The 19354-nt window shown below is 37.4% G+C and overlaps 1 protein-coding gene across 1 annotated transcript; it reads left to right on the forward strand.

The window, feature by feature from the left end:
- Window positions 1–15050: 15050 nt before the first annotated feature.
- Window positions 15051–18440, forward strand: LOC149807613 (growth arrest and DNA damage-inducible protein GADD45 gamma-like). Its single transcript, XM_089968843.1, has 5 exons — window positions 15051–15234; window positions 15874–15984; window positions 16710–16830; window positions 17204–17453; window positions 17800–18440. Exons 1-4 carry the CDS (start codon window positions 15188–15190, stop codon window positions 17420–17422), a joined length of 498 nt encoding a protein of 165 aa, XP_089824969.1. The 5' UTR covers window positions 15051–15187; the 3' UTR covers window positions 17423–17453; window positions 17800–18440.
- The last annotated feature ends 914 nt before the right edge of the window (window positions 18441–19354 follow it).

Here is a 19354-nt window from a genome sequence, read left to right on the forward strand (position 1 = left end):
TCTGATGCAAGGTCATGGGATACCAGGGAGGACCGTAGAATGTTATCATCAGGTCTATGAAGAATCCAGTCTAAAATGTGACCATGTTTATGGGTGGGTTGGTTAACTGACTGTTTGAGGTTGAAAATATTAATAGAATCTATGAATTTTGATGTATTGGAGTTTCCGGGACAGTCAAAGTGAAAGTTGAAATCTCCAAGAATAATCAGGTTGCCACCTATCGAATTTCCATAGTCCAGGAGATTCGGAAACTGTTCCAAAAAGAGAGAGTTAGCCAGCTTGTTTATTCTACTAGGAGGAGGGCGGTATAGGCAGAAAAAATGGACTGACCTTTGCTCCAGTGTGAGTTTGGTTTGGACTAGTTCAAACGATGTGTGGTCGAAATTAAATGTTGTGGTATAGTTAAGATGTTTTATCATGGAGTTCTTTGTGATGACAGCTATTCCACCTCCGCGAGAATTACGGGGGAACGACTTGATGGAGTAACCAGTGGGTGTTGAATCCGCACAATTGGGCTCATCGCCTGATGTTTTTAGCCATGTTTCTGTCACGAAAAATATGTCAACATTTTGGTCGTTGATAAAATTAACTATTTCTGTGCGCTTTTCCGGCGGTCCTACTGACTGGGCATTGAACAATGCAATACGCAGAGGTATTTCTTGGATAGTTGACACAAAGGTTGACCAGTTAATTGGGATTTGAATTAGGTTATCTAAATTAACGGTCTGAATTTTTTTAAATGGTTGTGCCGAAATAAGGGAGATAACTGGAATTCTTCTTCCTGTTCCACGCCAGCCAGCTTTGAAACAACTTTTCTTTTATCGCTTCTGTTTACATTTAGGTAATGATGAATGTAGTCCCAGTTCGTTTAGTCTAGAGCACAATGTAGTGTGGAGAGCCAAGGAGTGAACATTTAAAGCAATTAATGAGGGTCCATCGTAGCATAAACGGGCTGACTGGCGAGTATCACGTGATGGCGGTTTGTTCAAAAACAGTGGAGCAAGACAGCTGAGAAAAAGTCTAATTATTCTCGTTTCCAAAACAAGGAGATGAAGAAACACATACGAATTTAACAGCCAATACATAATGAACACAATAACGAAGATGAAAACAGGCAACAAGCACAAATATCATGAAATCGGCACTAAAAAACGGAACAGCTGCTTCCAGCCGGTTAAGCGATAACGGCCATCTTGGTTTCACTGTTCACATCAAACTTATATATTATGATAGAGAGGGTCCTATGCCAGAACGGGTCATGGGGGTAATCTAAGGTATTTTTGTCACTCTGTATGATTTTTTCCTTTAGATTACTGCTTTTTTCTTCTTGTCAACATCAAACTTATATATTATGATAGAGAGGGTCCTATGTCAGAACGGGTCATGGGGGTAATCTAGGTATTTTTGTCACTCTGTATGATTTTTTCCTTTAGATTATTGTTTTTTTTTTCTTGTCAACATCAAACTCGCGTTGTCACGGGTTTGCGACTATGCATACCTTTCGACGAAGCTGTCAACTGACGTTTATAACGGTTCTTTTGTTTGATAACTTACGTCACAGGTACCAGTGGCCCAGTGTTTATTAGTCCGAGTTTCCTCTGACCCTTGCCACCCCATGTTTGATATTTGGACATTTATGTTGGTGTGTAGGGTCAGAGTCCCTTCTATATCGAAAAGTTGGAATTCGCCGGTGTCGGCATGGGGTAGCCGCTTACTAGACGGCCCAGCAAACCTGAATGACCTTTCATCAAAATATACATGCATGAAATCGATAGTAATATGATTTATTGTCTCAGAAATTGCGATCATAGCATTCATTATGTCTCTAATCCGCTGACAGACGAGACGAACATACGTCGTTGCTGAAATTTGACCTGGATCTGGTCATTTGCAATCCTAGACACGTGACTACGCAACTCTTGCAACTTACATGTCAATGACATCAGAGGTCATACAGTCACGTAATATCAACAATACACCATTTCTAGTGTTGCTGCAGAAAAACAAATCAAACATACAAACGAAAGTCACTTAATTTTTATAGAAAAATGAGAGAAAAAGACTCAAAATATTTATAGTGAAAACAACGACCGAAAATCTGTAAATGATGCAGCAATTTGAAGAAAACCAGATTCACTACGCAGAGAGCACATGTCAATGTGGTAGTCACTTGACACCAACAAAGACATCGCTGACACGTGCTCGGTACTTCTTGAAAATGGTTTTCTCCACCCTTCCGCAATACCGACAGGTTTCTGGTCGTTCTTCTCAAAATAAATATGTTGTGAATTAAGTGTGCGTTATATTTATTTACAAACATTAAGTGACTTCTATTTAATATGTCTAGATTCTATGTAGAACAACTTGGGAAATTTGTTTGTTGTCGATATCACGTGATTAAATGACCTCTGAGGTCATTGACATGTAGGTTGCGAGATTTGTATAGTCATGTGACTCGGAATGCAAATGGCCAGAACAGGTCAAATTTCAGCAACGAAGTACTTTCGTATCCTATGTCAGCGGATTAAAGACACGACGAACGCTATGCTCACAATTTTTGAGAGAGAAAAAAATCACATTCCTATCGATTTCATACAGGTATATCTCGATGAAAGGTCAAGTTTGCTGGGCTGGCTAGTAAGCGGCTACCCCATGTGTCAACGAATTTCAACTTTTCGATAGGGAATGAACTCTGACCCTACACCCCAACATAAATATCCAAATATCAAAAATAGGGTGACAAGGGTCAGAGGAAACTCGGACTAAGACTTTATGAGACTTAGGACTGACTTAGTGATCGTCTGTACTATAGTACCCGGTTTAAAATCTTAACTGTAACGACCGAGTATAATGCACGATTACAATGCAAAAAAATATAATACAATTGAGAGAGAGAGAGAGAGAGGAGTGCGTGGAGCTGTGTGTGTATGTGTCTCATATTTAGGAAGATCTCCTGATTTCTGCGACTTCGGTGTCGGGCCACTAACGAATTATTTTGCAGCCAGTGGTGGGTGAATAAATTGCACCCATCTGTTAATAAAAAGATTTATTTTTCCATTATAAATTTCAAAGACTTTAATCTATGTACTATAGTTGACAAAAATATTTGCTTTTATTTTAATATGTTGTGTTTAATTTCCTATTGGCAAAATATCCAATGAACTCGTGAAGAGATGTCGTATTATTAAGTTCCAACAATCAGAGCCACCTGTTTAACATCACGAGGTTTACATTTATAAAACTAACTGCTGAGGAACACCTGTTTTTCAAGGCTGAACACAGATTTCTCAGTCTCTAATGCATGTGTAGTTTGCATGTCAGTCTAATGTACAAATTATTTGTACGCATTAATATGTTTGCAGTAGGTTCTATGGGAAACCAATTAGTGGTCCGATCCCATTAACTGCTGGCGTTCGCTGAGTAACATCTATACAACTGATTCTGTTTAAAATGGTTATGTAAATCGATTAATTCTCTGGATCTGTATTATTAATTATATATCCTGGTATGAATAGTCAAACTCGTCCAATTTCCCCCCTTTGAAATGTGTCTCATTTGCTGATATTTGCAAGCTTAGAAAAGTGATATTGTAAATTAAATTGCTGATATTTGTAACCTTTTGAAAGGTGACATTGTAAATTAAACCAGAAGAATCATAATGAAATGTATTTCAAGCAGTTTGGTACAGATACTTTTGACTGACTCGCTGGAAATATTTACCATTTACTTATATTAGTATTTGGCATCATAAGTCTAGTATCAATTGATTTTAAAGCAATGGCAGAATTTATTCTGTACGTTCATGTACTTCAATGATTTCATCGAAAAAACTGGGAAGAAATTCTGCCTTTACACTAATCTCTATATAATATTTTTTTTGGGGGGTGGGGGTGGGGGGTGGCCGAATGGTCTAAAGCGCTCTCCGTTACGGTTCACTGCCATCTCACCTCTGCCTGCGTGGGCTCGAGTCTAGGATTCGGCCAATGTGGGTATGTGAGAAAGCTTGCCAGTAGCTTCTCGTGGGTCGGTGGTTCTTCCCAGGGTTTTCCCGGGTTCTTCCTCCACCATTAATACTGGCCGCCATGCATAGCCTATCGTGTGCTGAAAAATGGCGTTAAACTGACAGTGTATCCCCCAGGGGTGTAAAATTGAGGGTACAAAAAAAACCTTGGTGTCAAAACTGGGGGTCAAATAAAAAATGTGGAGGTCAAAAATGTACTGACAAATTTTTATACGACTCGTACTTTTTCAGCTTGAAATAGGATGTTGCAACTTGCACAACATACTCTCTCTCTCTCTCTCTCTCTCTCTCTCTAAACATACAAATACACCAACCTTCACAATTAACAAACAAATGCATTGTCCATTCAAAGAATAATTTTATTAGTTCATTTTTCTTTTAAAGTCGTACTTTTAACAGTCTCCTCATGCAATATTATAACCCAACACATTACATATAAGCCAATACAAATAGCCAAATAAACCATTTTAACCACATGAGAGTTAATTTATTGCCTTTCATAAAATGTATACTATCATAGGTTTCATTGTACTTCGTCCTAGAACACATTTATCCAAATATCAAGGAGGATAATGATTCATCTTCTTTCTAATAAGTTACACTTGAACTTTAAGATCTTTCTTTTATTGCAGCAATATTAAAAACCAACAAAATTTGCAATGACCCGCTGACTTTGTAATCCAAATAACGCATTTGTCTAGTTTACTGATTTCTTTGTTGTGTTCTGCTTCTTTCACTTTCTTCGCTAATGCTTTTTAGTGCATGACGTTTTAATCTGGAGATCACATTCTAGTGCAACAAGCCTTGAGGTTAAACATCTAGATGACAGCTTGCTGAGCTCGATGGAAATCGTGAGAAGCTCGCGAGATTAGGGTAAGCTACTCTGGCATAACATTGCCTATGCTAGTCTGGTTCATTGTTTTATATGTTCCCTGCGTTGCACTTTGCTATACGAATAGAGGAGCGCAAAGCGGGGAACCAGTCAATGTCTATACTCGAAGTATATGGAATCACGTCACAATTAATACTTCCAGTTCAGTACCCACAATGTAGTTCTAGTCTATTTTTAGAACATTTTTTCCTCTCTCATTTTGGTGGTGATAGAAGAGTTTTATTTATGCATTTTTGGTAGGAATTTAAAGGTAACTGTTTATTCTTGATAATATGAGCTCAGGGTGTTGTTGTCTGTATGTATTTTGGCGACAGTGCACAGTGAGTGATAAGGCCTTGGTGATGATCCGGAAGTGAAATATGTGTTCTGTTTACATGCTGTGATGTTGACAGTCAATCATCTAAAAAAAGAGCAGGTCAACCTTTGACAAGAACTTCACCGTGAAGTCATCTTTGAAGGTATTTTAGATTAACATATGATTTGCATTGATTATCACACAGTGGAAAGGTCAGTACTGCGAAACAAATGTAGAGAACATATAGTAAAATTAATTGTGTACTATGTCCATATACGATGCCATACATCGTCCATTGGGTATTAAATAAATCCTGATAATATTATCAAAATCCTTTTGCGTCAAAAAAAAGCACGGCAACAAAATGTGTGCGTCAGTTTTCTCCAGTGTGCGTCCCTGACGCACAAATGTGCATAAAGGGAAGGGAAACACTGCTCAGTTAAACCCTACAACAACAACAACTATATAATATTTTTAAACAGCTTTGCCAAGTTCATAGCTGATGCAAACAACAATGCAGAACGAAAAGAAAATAAACAAATCTAAAAATATGCAATTCCTTATATTTATTGTTTATAATTAAGGATCAAAAATGAAAAACCCCACTGCAACAACAGCAAAAGAACAAAATAGCAAATAAGGAAAAATGGGACTGAAACTGGGCAACAGTTTAAATATCTTCGTCTGATGAAGCACGAGATCAAGTTGAATGAAATTCATTTATAATTGCTGCGATGATGGATTTTCATTATAATATTTAAGTAAAAGAAAGCAAGAAGTTTATGGCCAGACGTTTTGGTATGTCTGCCTAGCAAACACCATGTCACTGATTAATCACACGTCATAAATTTGAATTAAACATGCACAAATTTGAATGCAGGAAATGGGACTAGACAGAGTTTCACAGTCAAGTACTTCCCAGAAGCATACCCTCTGATGTCTGCCAAAGATTTATTCGATTGGTTGCATAAGTTTTCGATAATAATGACAATGACAATAATAATGACAATAAATGACATACACAGTGATAAGAAATAGTAACTGATGTTAAATCCAATGCCATATTGACTGAAATGAGACCCATTTATCTGTACTCGTCAAAAGCATGTCAACGGTACAGACATTGTTAAAGTGCAACTTATCATTTATCATAGGTCAGTATAGGGATAGGTTTTGAACTTTCACATGCATCAGTATGTAAAACGAGAATATCATAAAGGTACATATATATATATATATATATATATATATATATATATATATATATATATATATATATATATATATATACACATGACCGTCCAGTTTTAAATAGTTCTCTATGTAGGCATATCTTACTATAGAGATTATCAATCAATGGGTCTCAATAACCTCGACCTTTGGTCAAACTTACTATACAGTAACCAATAATTTCTTATGGGTCTTTCCATGACCATGACCTCTGACCTTTACACCTCATAGCCTGTAGATGTGTGTCTTGCCCCAAGTTTAAGGCATCCGCAAAGTTTGGTCAAAGAACTTTATCAGGAACAAAGGTATTCTGCATTCTGAACATTTGGAAGATAATGTGCATATAAGGTAAAACTCGTGATGAAATGCACAATCAAAAGAGAACAGGAGAGACACAGCTCTGTTGTCGTATAATGCGAATATAGATATGGGTATATACTTGGTTTTTTTACTATTCTTTTGTCAATGGGAGCTAACAAGTAAACGTAGTTAACGGTCCAAGGTTACATATATTGGCTGAGCCAATATTCTTTACCTTAGACATATAACCAGGCCAGTAAGAAAGCTCACATTTAATAACATAATATGAACTACCGTTGATATATGAATACTAAACGATGACCCGTGAGACTGACCGATATCCATTAACATTGATTTTTGTTTTTTATTATAGTTCTCGCAAGATAAGCCAACACCAGCTTTCTTTCTATTTCTAATATGAAGGTCACGTGTGTGTGTGTGTGTGTGTGTGTGTGTGTGTGTGTGTGTGATTTGGATTTTTAACGTAGCTTTTAAAAAATTCAGTCATATCGCTAACCACCAGCTTTCTTTATATTTCTAATATGAAGGTCATGTGTGTGTATGTGCGTGCGTGCACGTGCGTGTGTGTGTGTGTGTGTATGTGTGTGTGATTTGGTTTTTTAACGTATCTTTAACAATTGTTCAATCATATCGCTACGATGTCTGCAGTGTGGCAGTTTATAGGGACGTCTAGCACTGGGGTATCATGCCACAGACATGTAGTATGATGTCCCATCCAGTCACATGATCTTGACACCTGGCCGACCAGTCCTAACACTAACATCTTAATGCTGAGCACCTAGTGAGGCAGCTGTTAGTATCATTTTTTTAATAAGTCTTTTGGTATGACTCAGCCGGGGTTCGAACCCGCGACCTCCCGCATCCGAGTCGGGCAATCCAACTACTAGGTCACAGGAGTTGTCTAATATCAAGATTATAATTCCAGTATAGATATATATTGCACAAACCTTAAATGGCAGGGTGTTTCAAATATAATAACAGCTGTGAGAGATCTTACCCGTAATTCGAATAAATTAATTCTTTGCAGTAAGATTATCCATGGTTTCTGGGATTAAAAAAAATGATGGCCAGCTCAGAGAGTTGCAGGGGTTGTACCAGGAGGTTGCAAGATGAAGAACACGTCATATCGCGGAAAAACACTGGTATTTACTGCGAAATATAATCAGTTTTCATTGTTCCTTTCTGTGTCAACACAATCAACTCCGCATCCTGTGTCGACGGCATCATCCCTATTTTATGTAATTATTTTAATTACTTTTTGATCTGTAAGAGAAATGAATGAAGAATGACTATGCTATGGTTTAAGAGATTATATATATTGTAAATGAAACAAGTAAAGACACGGGGAAAAATATCCAATTGATGACATGTTTGTATCTCAACTTCACTGTTACAAAACGCATTTTTTTTAAAGTTGTATCTACTAAGTAATTCAAGCATTATATGAATTGTACAATAAACTGACAAGCTACTACGATTGGGCAGGCAGACTTTACACTGTACGGGGCATTTTATGGCAATTTGTACAGGGCCTATAGGACCCTGTGACTCTGTCTACTATCACTTTGAGAGAGAGAGAGAGAGAGAGAGAGAGAGAAGCCATTAAAAATCGTATTAAATACTGTATACGGAGCCTGCCGTGCCGTAGTATGGTACAGGCAGTTTTCAATGTATAACCCTTTCTTGAGTAACACTGGTCAACAGTGAAATCATTACTGACTTGAAAAGGCCCTAATCTGTAGTATTTTGGTGTGCCGAACACGAATATAACCGTGAAAAATTTGTATTGGCTCTCGTTTTGAAGATATTCATATACCTCATTTTCTATGTTTCACTGTGTAAATTTCTCCAGTAGGACTGCAGCAACATCCGGAATAATGATGTAACATTGCATAATAGCATCATGCTCACATCATCCACAGTTGATTGCATCATTTTCTGATGCAATGCAATACTAATGCCATGCGGCTGCTGAAGTAAGTTGACGTCAGCAGTGTACTATACATGTGTAGGCCTATTATACTAATGCCAGGCGGCTGCTGAAGCTGACGTAAGCAGTGTACTATATAAAGCCCAATCAGATAGGTTCAGCATTTAAAATATTTTAGACGTTGTGCGAGACAGTTCAAGCTACTGTTACATAAAACTTATTATTTTATCCATTTACGTACAATAAAGAACAGTAATGCCTCGAAAGTGTGTTAATACCGCAGACAATTTTTGCTATATTTGTGGGGAAGTGACATTTGCCAACCAGAAGAAAAGTATCAATTCTCAAGTGAAGAAGGCATATCATCTTTACTTCGGATGCAAGGTTGGTGACCAAGACAAGCCTTGGGCTCCGCATATATGCTGTGCTACATGTACAACACAGCTTTCACAGTGGTTGAATTGCAAAAGGTCATCAATGCCGTTTGCAGTCCCAGTGGTGTGGAGAGAGCCAAGCAACCACCTAAATGACTGTTACTTCTGCTTGGTTCCTCCTCTTTCCGGCGGAATAACGAAGCGAAAGAAGTCGAGAATAGTCTACCCAAACATTCCGTCTGCATTGAGACCAGTTCCACATGGTGAGGGACTTCCTATTCCAGAACCTCCAGCAGAATATTCTCTTGATTCATCTGACGAAGACAAAGGTGAGTCGACCTGTTCTTCTCCTGGTCCATCAGCATGCAGTGATCCAGATTTTCACTGTGGTGCATCATCAACCCCACACAGAATAACACAGGAAGAACTAAATGACCTGATTCGTGATTTGGACTTATCAAAGAACAAGGCAGAATTGCTAGGATCAAGACTCCAACAATGGAATCTTCTAGAAGAAGATGTCACAATTACTGCATATCGAAAGCGCCACCAGCAATTGGAGCCTTTCTTCAGAAAGGAAAGTAATCTGATATTCTGTTCCGATATTGAGGGCCTCATGAATGCTTTAAAAATCACTCATGACCCACAAGAATGGAGACTATTTGTGGACTCTTCGAAACTGAGTCTCAAGGCTGTGCTTTTGCACAATGGAAACATTCTTCCATCTATTCCAGTAGCGTATGCTGTCCACATGAAAGAGACATACGATAACTTAAGGCAGCTACTGAATTCCATTGAGTATAACAAGTACAGCTGGCACCTCTGTGGTGATTTGAAGGTAGTTGCCCTTTTAATGGGACTGCAGCAAGGATATACAAAATACATGTGTTTCTTATGGAGTGGGATAGCCGAGCAAGGGAAATGCACTACATGAGGAAGGAATGGACTCACAGGCAGAATGTAGCCATTGGAGAGAAGAATATCCAACACCCAGCTCTGGTTGAGGCTCAGAAAATCTTGCTACCACCCCTTCACATCAAACTAGGTTTGATGAAGAACTTCGTGAAAGCCATTGACCGGACTTTGCCAGCATTCCGATACCTGCATGAAAAATTCCCTCGACTCAGCGAAGCAAAGATTAAAGAGGGAGTTTTTGTGGGTCCTCAGATTCGAGAGCTTTTCAAAGATGACCGGTTCAACAACTTGCTGGAAGGTGACGCGAAACAAGCATGGAATGCTTTTCGCCTAGTTTCTACAAACTTCCTCGGAAATGTTAGGGCAGAAAACTATAAGGAACTAGTAGAAGACATGTTGATGAAGTATAAGAAACTTGGCTGCAATATGTCTCTAAAGATTCACTTCCTTCATTCCCATTTGGATTTCTTTCCTAGCAACTGTGGTATTGTTAGTGATGAACACGGCGAACGTTTTCATCAAGATATCGCAACAATGGAACAAAGATACCAGGGAAAATGGTCCACTACAATGCTGGCTGACTACTGCTGGACACTCCTCAGAGATGCTCCCGAACAGCTGTACAAGAGACAGGCGAAGAAATCTAAGATGTAGTCAATGACTTGATTTTTTATAGGTAGGCTATTACAGTTGACCTTTTACTATTGGAATGCATTTCGTTATGTAAACATTAATTTCTTGCAGATTACAAAAAAAAACTAGAGCCAATTTTGCAATTTGACTGTCATATTCGTGTTCAGCACATAAAAATTGATAAGAATTGACTAATTTTATTTCAGTAACATGACTTTTGTAAAAATTTGTTGTCCAGTGTAATCATACAGAACATTATAGATCTTGATCTGCCCCTATGTTGCTAGCATTTTGGGCGAGTGTTCTAAATGTGAAAAAGACCATCAATATTATCATCATACTAAAATGTCCATCAAATATGGCAGGTACTTCCTCACAATGACATAGACATAAACATATTTGCCCTACAAAGACTGAAATTAAATATTTTTTTCTTTTATCATTGCTTTATCTGTACTTGACGATTATTTCGTTTTTAGGCTTGTTCTAGAGGGAAGAACCATTACTGCAATAGCGTTGTGCATAAAGGTACTAATGATACTGAAAAATGGGAACCAGTCTAGAAATGGGTGAGCATATATAATGACGCATGTATGGGTTTGTCTGGCCAAGACGTATTGATAATGAAAACAAAATCTTAGTGAAAAGAAATTGTTTCGAGTTTATCTTAGTCTCAAATTATATTTAAAAAAATAGAGACAATGTTTAATTGATGGAATGTCAGTTCTTTTACAGACTTGAGTCTTCAAACACATATAGATCCAGAAAATGCCGCGGCTCATATGGTTTTCTCTACACAGAAGCTGTCATCAAGGAAGTGTCTACACTGATAAATAAAGATTTGATCGTGTGCATTCAGAAATTAAAAGTTATAAATTTTAAAAATCATTGTGTTTACATTGGTTTAATATAGTTGAATTAGTACCACGAGTCCTACAAGCATGCGTGCAGTGTAAGGAAATATTATAAGGGAAGTAAATTCAACGGTCTTATTAGACAGTTGCAACTGTGATAATGCAGCAAAACTAAATAACTGTTACGAATTTTATATTTACTGTTCATTTTAAATGTAAATATTTCCCTATCTGTAAACCAATCTTTGGACTCTAATTTCACTTCAGAAAATTACAAAGAGCAAACATTGGGATATAATGTGTGTGTATCTCTCTGTGTGTGTATCTGTGTGTGTGTGTGTGATTTTAATTTTTAACGTAGCTTTAAAAAAAATATTCAGTCAATTCGCTACGATGTCTGCAGTGTGTCAGTTTATAGTGATGTCTAGCATGTAACATAATGTACCAGCAGTCACATTATCCTTACACTAAGCCGACCAGTCCTAACATTACCCTCTCAATGCTGAGCGCCTTGCGAGGCAGCTGTTAGTACCATTTCTAATAAGTCTTTGGTATGACTCAGCCGGGGTTCGAATCCGCGACCTCCCGCATCCGAGGCGGAGGCTTTCACCATTAGGCAACGGGAGATGTTTTGGAGACAATAGCAGCAACATTTGTTGAACATGTCTCAATAATAATAATAATAATAATAATAAGAAGAAGAAGAAGAAGAAGAAGAAGAAGGAAGAGGAGGATGAGGATGAGAATAACAATACCAATTATCATTATTATCATTGTTATTGTCAATGTCATTGTCTTGTTATCATCACGCTTTATAACGCGCAAGGAATACTACTGTACCATCAGTCTATCTACATGTCGTTTTCATAATCATGTCATAGACCGCTGAATGGAATTTCACAAAATTGTGTAGGTATGTTGCCCTCTTGGTGACCATCAGTCTTCCTTGGCTACGGTCTCTAGGATCTCAGTGAGTGGACAGGTAGAGGTCAAATATACAAAGAAAAATGCAATTACATTGACACTTTCAAATATTTTTCAACCGGACTTTATGCATGCAAAGATTGCAGGAAGATATTGTAAGTGGTTGGGGTAAGTAGGAATTGAAGAGTTGGAATATGCATCGGGATTTGCTATGACGACCCATTGCAGTTGCTCTTGTTGTTGTTGTTCCTAGTATTATTATTATTATCATTGTTGTTGTTGTTGTTGTTGTTGTTAGGGAGATATCGCTGTTGTCATGCAAAAAGATATATATTTTCTGACAGGACACAAATCGTGAAATGCTACTGCAACTTTTGATTGTAAATCAGTTTTAAAGTTCTCGTCGTCATAATCATAATCTACGTTTGCTATCGACACATCACCATCGTTGTCATTTTTGTAGTGTTACTTGACGACTCATCATTAAAAATAACATTATTGCCATTAGTGATTCATCTTCGTTAACCTAGGATGTCGATGTGGAAAGAACGACTATTGGCTAGGGAAGATAATAACGTTGCAGTAAGGAACGTAAAAGGTTTCCTGGCAATAGCGTTTAGTTCCAGTGGCTGATAGGCCTGTAAAACTATTGCAATGGATACAGCTGTATATACTATAACGTCGTCTTCCTTTTGTTGCCAAATATATCTTATAGTAAAGTAATACAGTGAACTAATGCTTCTGCCAACATTTACGTTAATAAAGTTTTCCGTCACAACCTCCCCCAAAACAAGAAAAAACAAATCTCGATGATAGGCAGTTTTGTTTAACTAAATTACAAACATTAATTCTATGATTCTGGATATTCAAATATCAGTAATAATTTTGTGTTTCTTTTTGTATTTTTGAATGCGGGATCAATACAGTCTTAGGAGGCATTTTATCAGTGGTCCGGAAAGAATATATAGTGCTCAAAGAAATATTGCACATCCTCGTTCAGTTCGAAACTAATGGTGATTTTCTCTCTTTGGAGGATCGCTCCAGTGGTTTAAATGATTAGATCGTCCGCCTCGGATGCAGGAGGTCGCGGGTTCGAGTCCCGGTCGAGACATACCAAAGACTTATAAAAAAAGAAATAGTACTAGCAGCTGCCTCACTTGCATTAAGTGGTTAGTGTTAGGATTGGCTGACCTAATGGGTGGGACATGATGACCTATGCCTGAAGCATGACGCTCCAGTGTTAGCACTATAAACTGCCACATTGGATACTTTCTCTCTCTCTCTCCCTCTCTCTCTCTAGAATCCCCCAAAAGTAAGATCTTCAAATCATTCCAAGAGATCTTTTAATAAAGCCCCATAGCCGCAGTTTCGTGCAAAAAGTTGTATGCGCCAAACCATCTGAATAATACTGAATCTTGAAAGATATTGGTCTAGTGCATCATTGAGTCAAATTGTTCTTGTGATTAGATTAGGCACTAGCGGAATTTATCGAATGAATCACATCAATAGTTTGAAGCACTCCCTAAAAAGATTGAAGTTACGACCGACTTCGGTGACTCAATGAAGGGGTGGCGCCTCTTATTTCTAAAGTAAATACTTAAACCTAACATCTTGATTACTTCAAAGAACGGTTATTTCCTTCCTTCCAAACTTTAGTTAGATTGGAAGAATGGTAAAATTTATGATAAACGGCGGCATTGGGGGTTTAAATAGTTGTCTTTTTTATCGACAGTTGCACCATCATTCTTTCTTCTCATACACCATAATTTTCACGAGAACGACGACGACAACATAAACAAAAGTCGTGCAAAGAGATTCAATATTGTAACTGTTTCACCGGAACATCTAATCACAGATTCTTCCTCATGGACCCTTCTTCGTACAACATGAAGTTACTCAAACTAAATGGAACACGTTGTACAGGTCACAATGTAAGATGGTTGGGGGTGGTCATGGCTATTTATAGATACATGGCGCGAACCATCATGTTAGCAAATTTCAACTTATATCCAGCAATTTCAAAATAAAACAAGTGGAACTTGTAAAACTATAAGATCACTTTCCCCTATACTCTTTAAATAATTTGATTCCGCTATTTTAAATGTTTGCTTCCAATTTAAAGTCTGAAAGGGCATATTATTTGTATTATTTATACTACAAACTGCTGACGAAAACTAAAAAAGAATAACTGAACTAGCTTTCACCAATGGCAAGCAAAATAAATCATGTTCAGAATTTTCTTTGCCATGGACTCCAAGACTGATGTGTTGGTTTTAACGGATACAAAACTGCACCGCCTGACTCAGCAAAGGATTGTGCAATACCAAGAACAGTTTACTGTACTACACGTTTGGACGGGGATTCCGCTCGTATCACATGACACCACGAGATAAAGAGAACGGTAAGGAGAATTGAGTTTTTCGTCATAAATAGGTCACATAATTTTGCAATTATCATTGAATTGGCCCTGCATAATTTTGCATGCCCATCGTCTTTTGTAGTTTAGTTAATATATTTTTATACAAATCGAGGTAAGGAAATAGAGAAATGTTGCATAATTTATTTGTTACTATGCGCTATTAAGAAAGAGCCATACCCTAAGCTGATAGCCAATCATTGGAGGTGTTCTGGGAAAAGCCCTCGACCGGATAACAGTTTTATAGATCCCCTTGGTAGTCGGCATTCCATTGCCTGAGCGAGTAGATTACACCACACCTAACGCCTAACGCCGCATAACTACTGTTCTGATTATCACTTTGACGGATTACTCTTTCACAAAGGGATTAATTACCAATAAAATGACGTTACCAGACGATGTGGAGGAAACTGTGCTGAAAACCGATTTGTAAGTGTGATTTTCAGTACTAAAGAGGTTTCTATGGCATGAATTACTGATCAAATAATGATTTAGATTCTGTATATTAAGTTCTTTGTAACTCGTCTGCTCTTCCCAATATATTCAATGCTGTAGCAGTTAGATAAATTAACATGTTTTTTTTTTTATTAAAAGGTAAAGAAGATTCTTTCTGAGTGAACTGATAAAGAACGACTCTAAAAAAAAATTAAATTACAAGACGTATCGTGAACGAAGAATTTGACACTATCTCTGAGAAAATATAAAACTTGCTTCTGCAATAAGATGACCATTGTGAGACAGGACTGAACCAGCAGTGAACGACACTTATGTCTCATAAAACAATGCATGATTTAAAATATCGACAGTTGTCAAATCTACATATAAAAAACTCCACATTTGCCTTCCTTTGCGGTTTTCAAAAAAAATGTGACCGGGTCACGTGATGACAAACGTGCGCATGGGAGCTATATTGTCATGTGGCTGCGTCTTTCTATGGCACATTTTGTGTTCACAAGAAAATGTGTACTATGAAATGCCTTTCAGCAAGCAAGAGCGCACGTGTTTAATTTGATGCAGTTACGATGTGATTAATTGTTCTTAATCGATACTACTCGGTTTTCATTACAGAGATACAACGAACGTAAAAACTGCGGAGTTTCTGCAGACGGTATTGCTGAAAGCAATGTCCGAGGGAAGGCTAACCAGTGGAATATTTGAATGTGCAAATGTTTTCCGAATGTAAGTAGTTGAAGTAACATTTTACATTATATTAAATAATTTTATTTGAAATTAAATACTAGATTATTTGAAAATGTACTGATAACAACCGCGGGAAAAGCATGCATTTGAGATAGTAATTGGCTTGATACTGTAACGAATTCTAGAATATCCGAAAATATCTCGGGGTAGGGTGGGTGGGGCAGTAAATCAGTATAAACATTTTTCATGGAAAGGTAGCTGCAGGTGATGTATGTGGAGAGCAGGATGCTACAGTTTTAATGACCCATTTCCCCTTCGTACTCGTGTTTCATTGTTGACTTTTCCAAAGAACAACCATTATGTGCCTTAAATTATTTATAATTCATAACGAAGTCGTATCTGTATCTACTTCAGTAATATAATAAGTACATTGCATCCTTATGTGATGTGATGTGATTTTGATTTTTAACGTAGCTTTAAAAGGTTTTCAGTCATATCGCTACGATGTCAGCAATGTGGCAGTTTATAGTGATGTCTAGCACTGGGGCATCATGCCGCAGACATGTAGCATGATGTCCCACCCAGTCACATTATCCTGACACCAGGCCGACTAGTCCTAACACTAACCTTTTAATGCTGAACGCCAAGCGAGGCAGCTGTTTGTACCAATAGGCCACCGGAGCGGTTCATTACTTCCTTAACGTTCATTTCTTTTCTTCCTGGCCATTTTTCATTGTCTGATTGAGATTCTGTGTGGTTTTCAGGAATCCTGACAAAGTGAGACTGTGTATTTTGCCATTGTCAGCATCTACGGACGTGTCTGTCCACATTCAGCATAAGCTGATCGAAGCCTACTGTTGGGAAAATGAGATACAGCTACTGAAGGTAAGAACTTTGTTTTATTTACACCCGCTGTTGTTATGTGAAAGGAAAATAGTTCTCACATATTATCATGAAATGGGATCACTAGATTCTATAATTATATATGTTAATGTAGCTATTTAGCTGTTCAGAAGAATATATATATATATATATATATATATATATATATATATATATATATATATATATATATATATATATATAATGATTCTATCAACATTCAGTGGCTGCGCGAGGGTGTGAAACGCCAGGGAACTACTTTTTTTTAGTGGAGCCACTACTTCCCTGCAGAGAACTCCTCTTATATCACTTGCCCTCTCCACCGAAATACCCGTGATTACGAAAGAAACTCATTAAAATGTATTTGTGTTTGCAGGTTGGCAGCGCTGAAAAACTGGCGGCCATGTTGCATTTTGGGGAAAAGAAAAGGCATCAGAAAAGCAAAAAAGCCACGCCAGTGACAAGAGCCAGTGTGGACTGCAGCTGTTTACTGGTGACATATCCACCGAAAGATGAACGGAATAAAGACGATACGAGCTATGCATTCCTTGAAGACATTTGGCCTCAACGAGTGATTGAACTTCCACCAGACTGACAACTAAGCTACAAGAGTTGATTCATTAAAGGTACTTATTAAATATAAAGGTGCCTGCAAATCATTAGTTACTGAGCTGATGTTCTATTTTCAAAATAACAGAGACGGCTTTTGTCAAAATGAATATTGATATTGTTAAGGGAAAAAAAACGTGCAAGAGAAAGAACTTAAAGGTATGCATTATTTACCTTTCATTTTGCCTGATACTACTTGTTTACTGTTCTCTATATTTTATGTAAATATTTCGTGTCCTAAAGGGAAGACTGACCTATTGCAAACTGCATCGCCTCGTTAAATAAAGTGTAAATAAATAAATAAAATTTCTGGCCTTCGCTTGTGTCAACTATTTTTACCATATTTTTCTCTCATGTTTACAGGTTGAACCAAAATACCAAAAAATATCTGCATTAGAGTTTCTGCCTGTATATTGAGGTTAAATCATCCTCATCACAAGGGAGATGCGACCAAGTCAACGCAGTGCTTCATCGAACAAGAAAACTCCGATGTCACGTAGACACGAACATTTTCAACAATCTAAAGCAAGGGAGATAACTTATCGTGTCAGTTATGTTATTTAATGGGTAAAATTCAGGACACATGCCACTTGATATGGATAGACATATACAGCTACAGTCAAGGTGGTATGCGTGACCTTCTTGAAGCAAATATATCTGACACGATCATGTGAAAATGGCTCAGACATATCAGTCTTAATTTGTGATGATTTATTTTAATCGGAGCTAAAAGTCTTCACGTGTGATATGTAATCCAAAGTTGCTGACAACTTGCAAGTATTGCAACCATTTTGTCGCCGAGTTAAGTATGCAAGTATTTAGCTGCAGGCTTTGACCTTGATGGGTTGATACCTTGTACTAAAACGTTTATCAGTTAATGTATATAGTTATGTTGATGGCAACATTTCATATTTATCATAAATTGAATTACTGTTGTTGTTTACATGTATTTTTGTATCTTGTTAGCAAATATATCTTGAATAAATGACCAATGAATACATGCATTACATTCTTATTATTGTGCAAAATAAATATTTATGCAAATTGTTAAGTTACACATGAAACTGATTTGCAGTATCACCTTATGATCGCATATTTTCTCCTCCACTCGTGTATCAGTCCAAAAGATACTCAACACAAGAATCGCATATCTTTTTTTTCTTCTTGTGCATCTAAGATCTTTTGTTCTATATGTTAATGTGCTTCACATACATACATACACGCACGCACGCACACACATACATATATATAAACATACATTCATACATACATACATGCATAGACAGATACATACATATATACATACATATATGCACGCACACATAAGTACATACATTCGTACGTACACGTATGTGCACCATCATGCATACAAAATGCACATACACATGCAGGCATGAAAGTTTCATTCATTTGGATCGGTCTCTACGAATTTCAGCTAACATCGAGCTCCGCTTTCTCTGCTTAGCTAAGATCGATCGTTAATACGTTAGTACCACAGTTCTATAGCAGTGTTGTTTCGTTATGCTGTGCCTGGCTTTTTGGAGTCAGTGCATTGTCGCCCAAAATTACGTCATCGTTTTGCTGAAATGAATAATACGATTGGTTCAAGTGTAATGCATACCCTTCAAAGGCAAATACAAACTTTCCAGTCGATTGTAAAGGCTTTGTACAGCATCTATGCATACCGCAGGCTATAGATGCCTGTAACCATTAACTTTGTTTCAGCTATACTTAGTTATATGAACTATTTTTAAAAAAATATGTTTTTGTTTGCAATAAACATGACATACCTGAAAAGCATCACGTTTCAATCTACTTGCAAATAAATAAATTCGAAAAGCTAGGCTTGGTATCATTTCACTTCCTGTTTTTGTGTATGGTCGACGAGTTAAACAGTGATGATCGATCGCATAAATGT

The sequence above is a fragment of the Sinohyriopsis cumingii genome, chromosome 1, assembly GCF_028554795.1.
Source record: "Sinohyriopsis cumingii isolate HCF-2022 chromosome 1, ASM2855479v2, whole genome shotgun sequence".
NCBI lineage: Eukaryota > Metazoa > Mollusca > Bivalvia > Unionida > Unionidae > Sinohyriopsis > Sinohyriopsis cumingii.

What these genes read in the sequence shown, in the direction of transcription:
- LOC149807613 (XM_089968843.1), top strand. Translation starts at nt 15,188, where the DNA reads ATGACGTTACCAGACGATGTGGAGGAAACTGTGCTGAAAACCGATTT. An exon ending in ACTGTGCTGAAAACCGATTT is followed by an intron (nt 15,235 to 15,873) that starts GTAAGTGTGATT and finishes TTTTCATTACAG; the next exon opens with AGATACAACGAACGTAAAAA. An exon ending in TGTGCAAATGTTTTCCGAAT is followed by an intron (nt 15,985 to 16,709) that starts GTAAGTAGTTGA and finishes TGTGGTTTTCAG; the next exon opens with GAATCCTGACAAAGTGAGAC.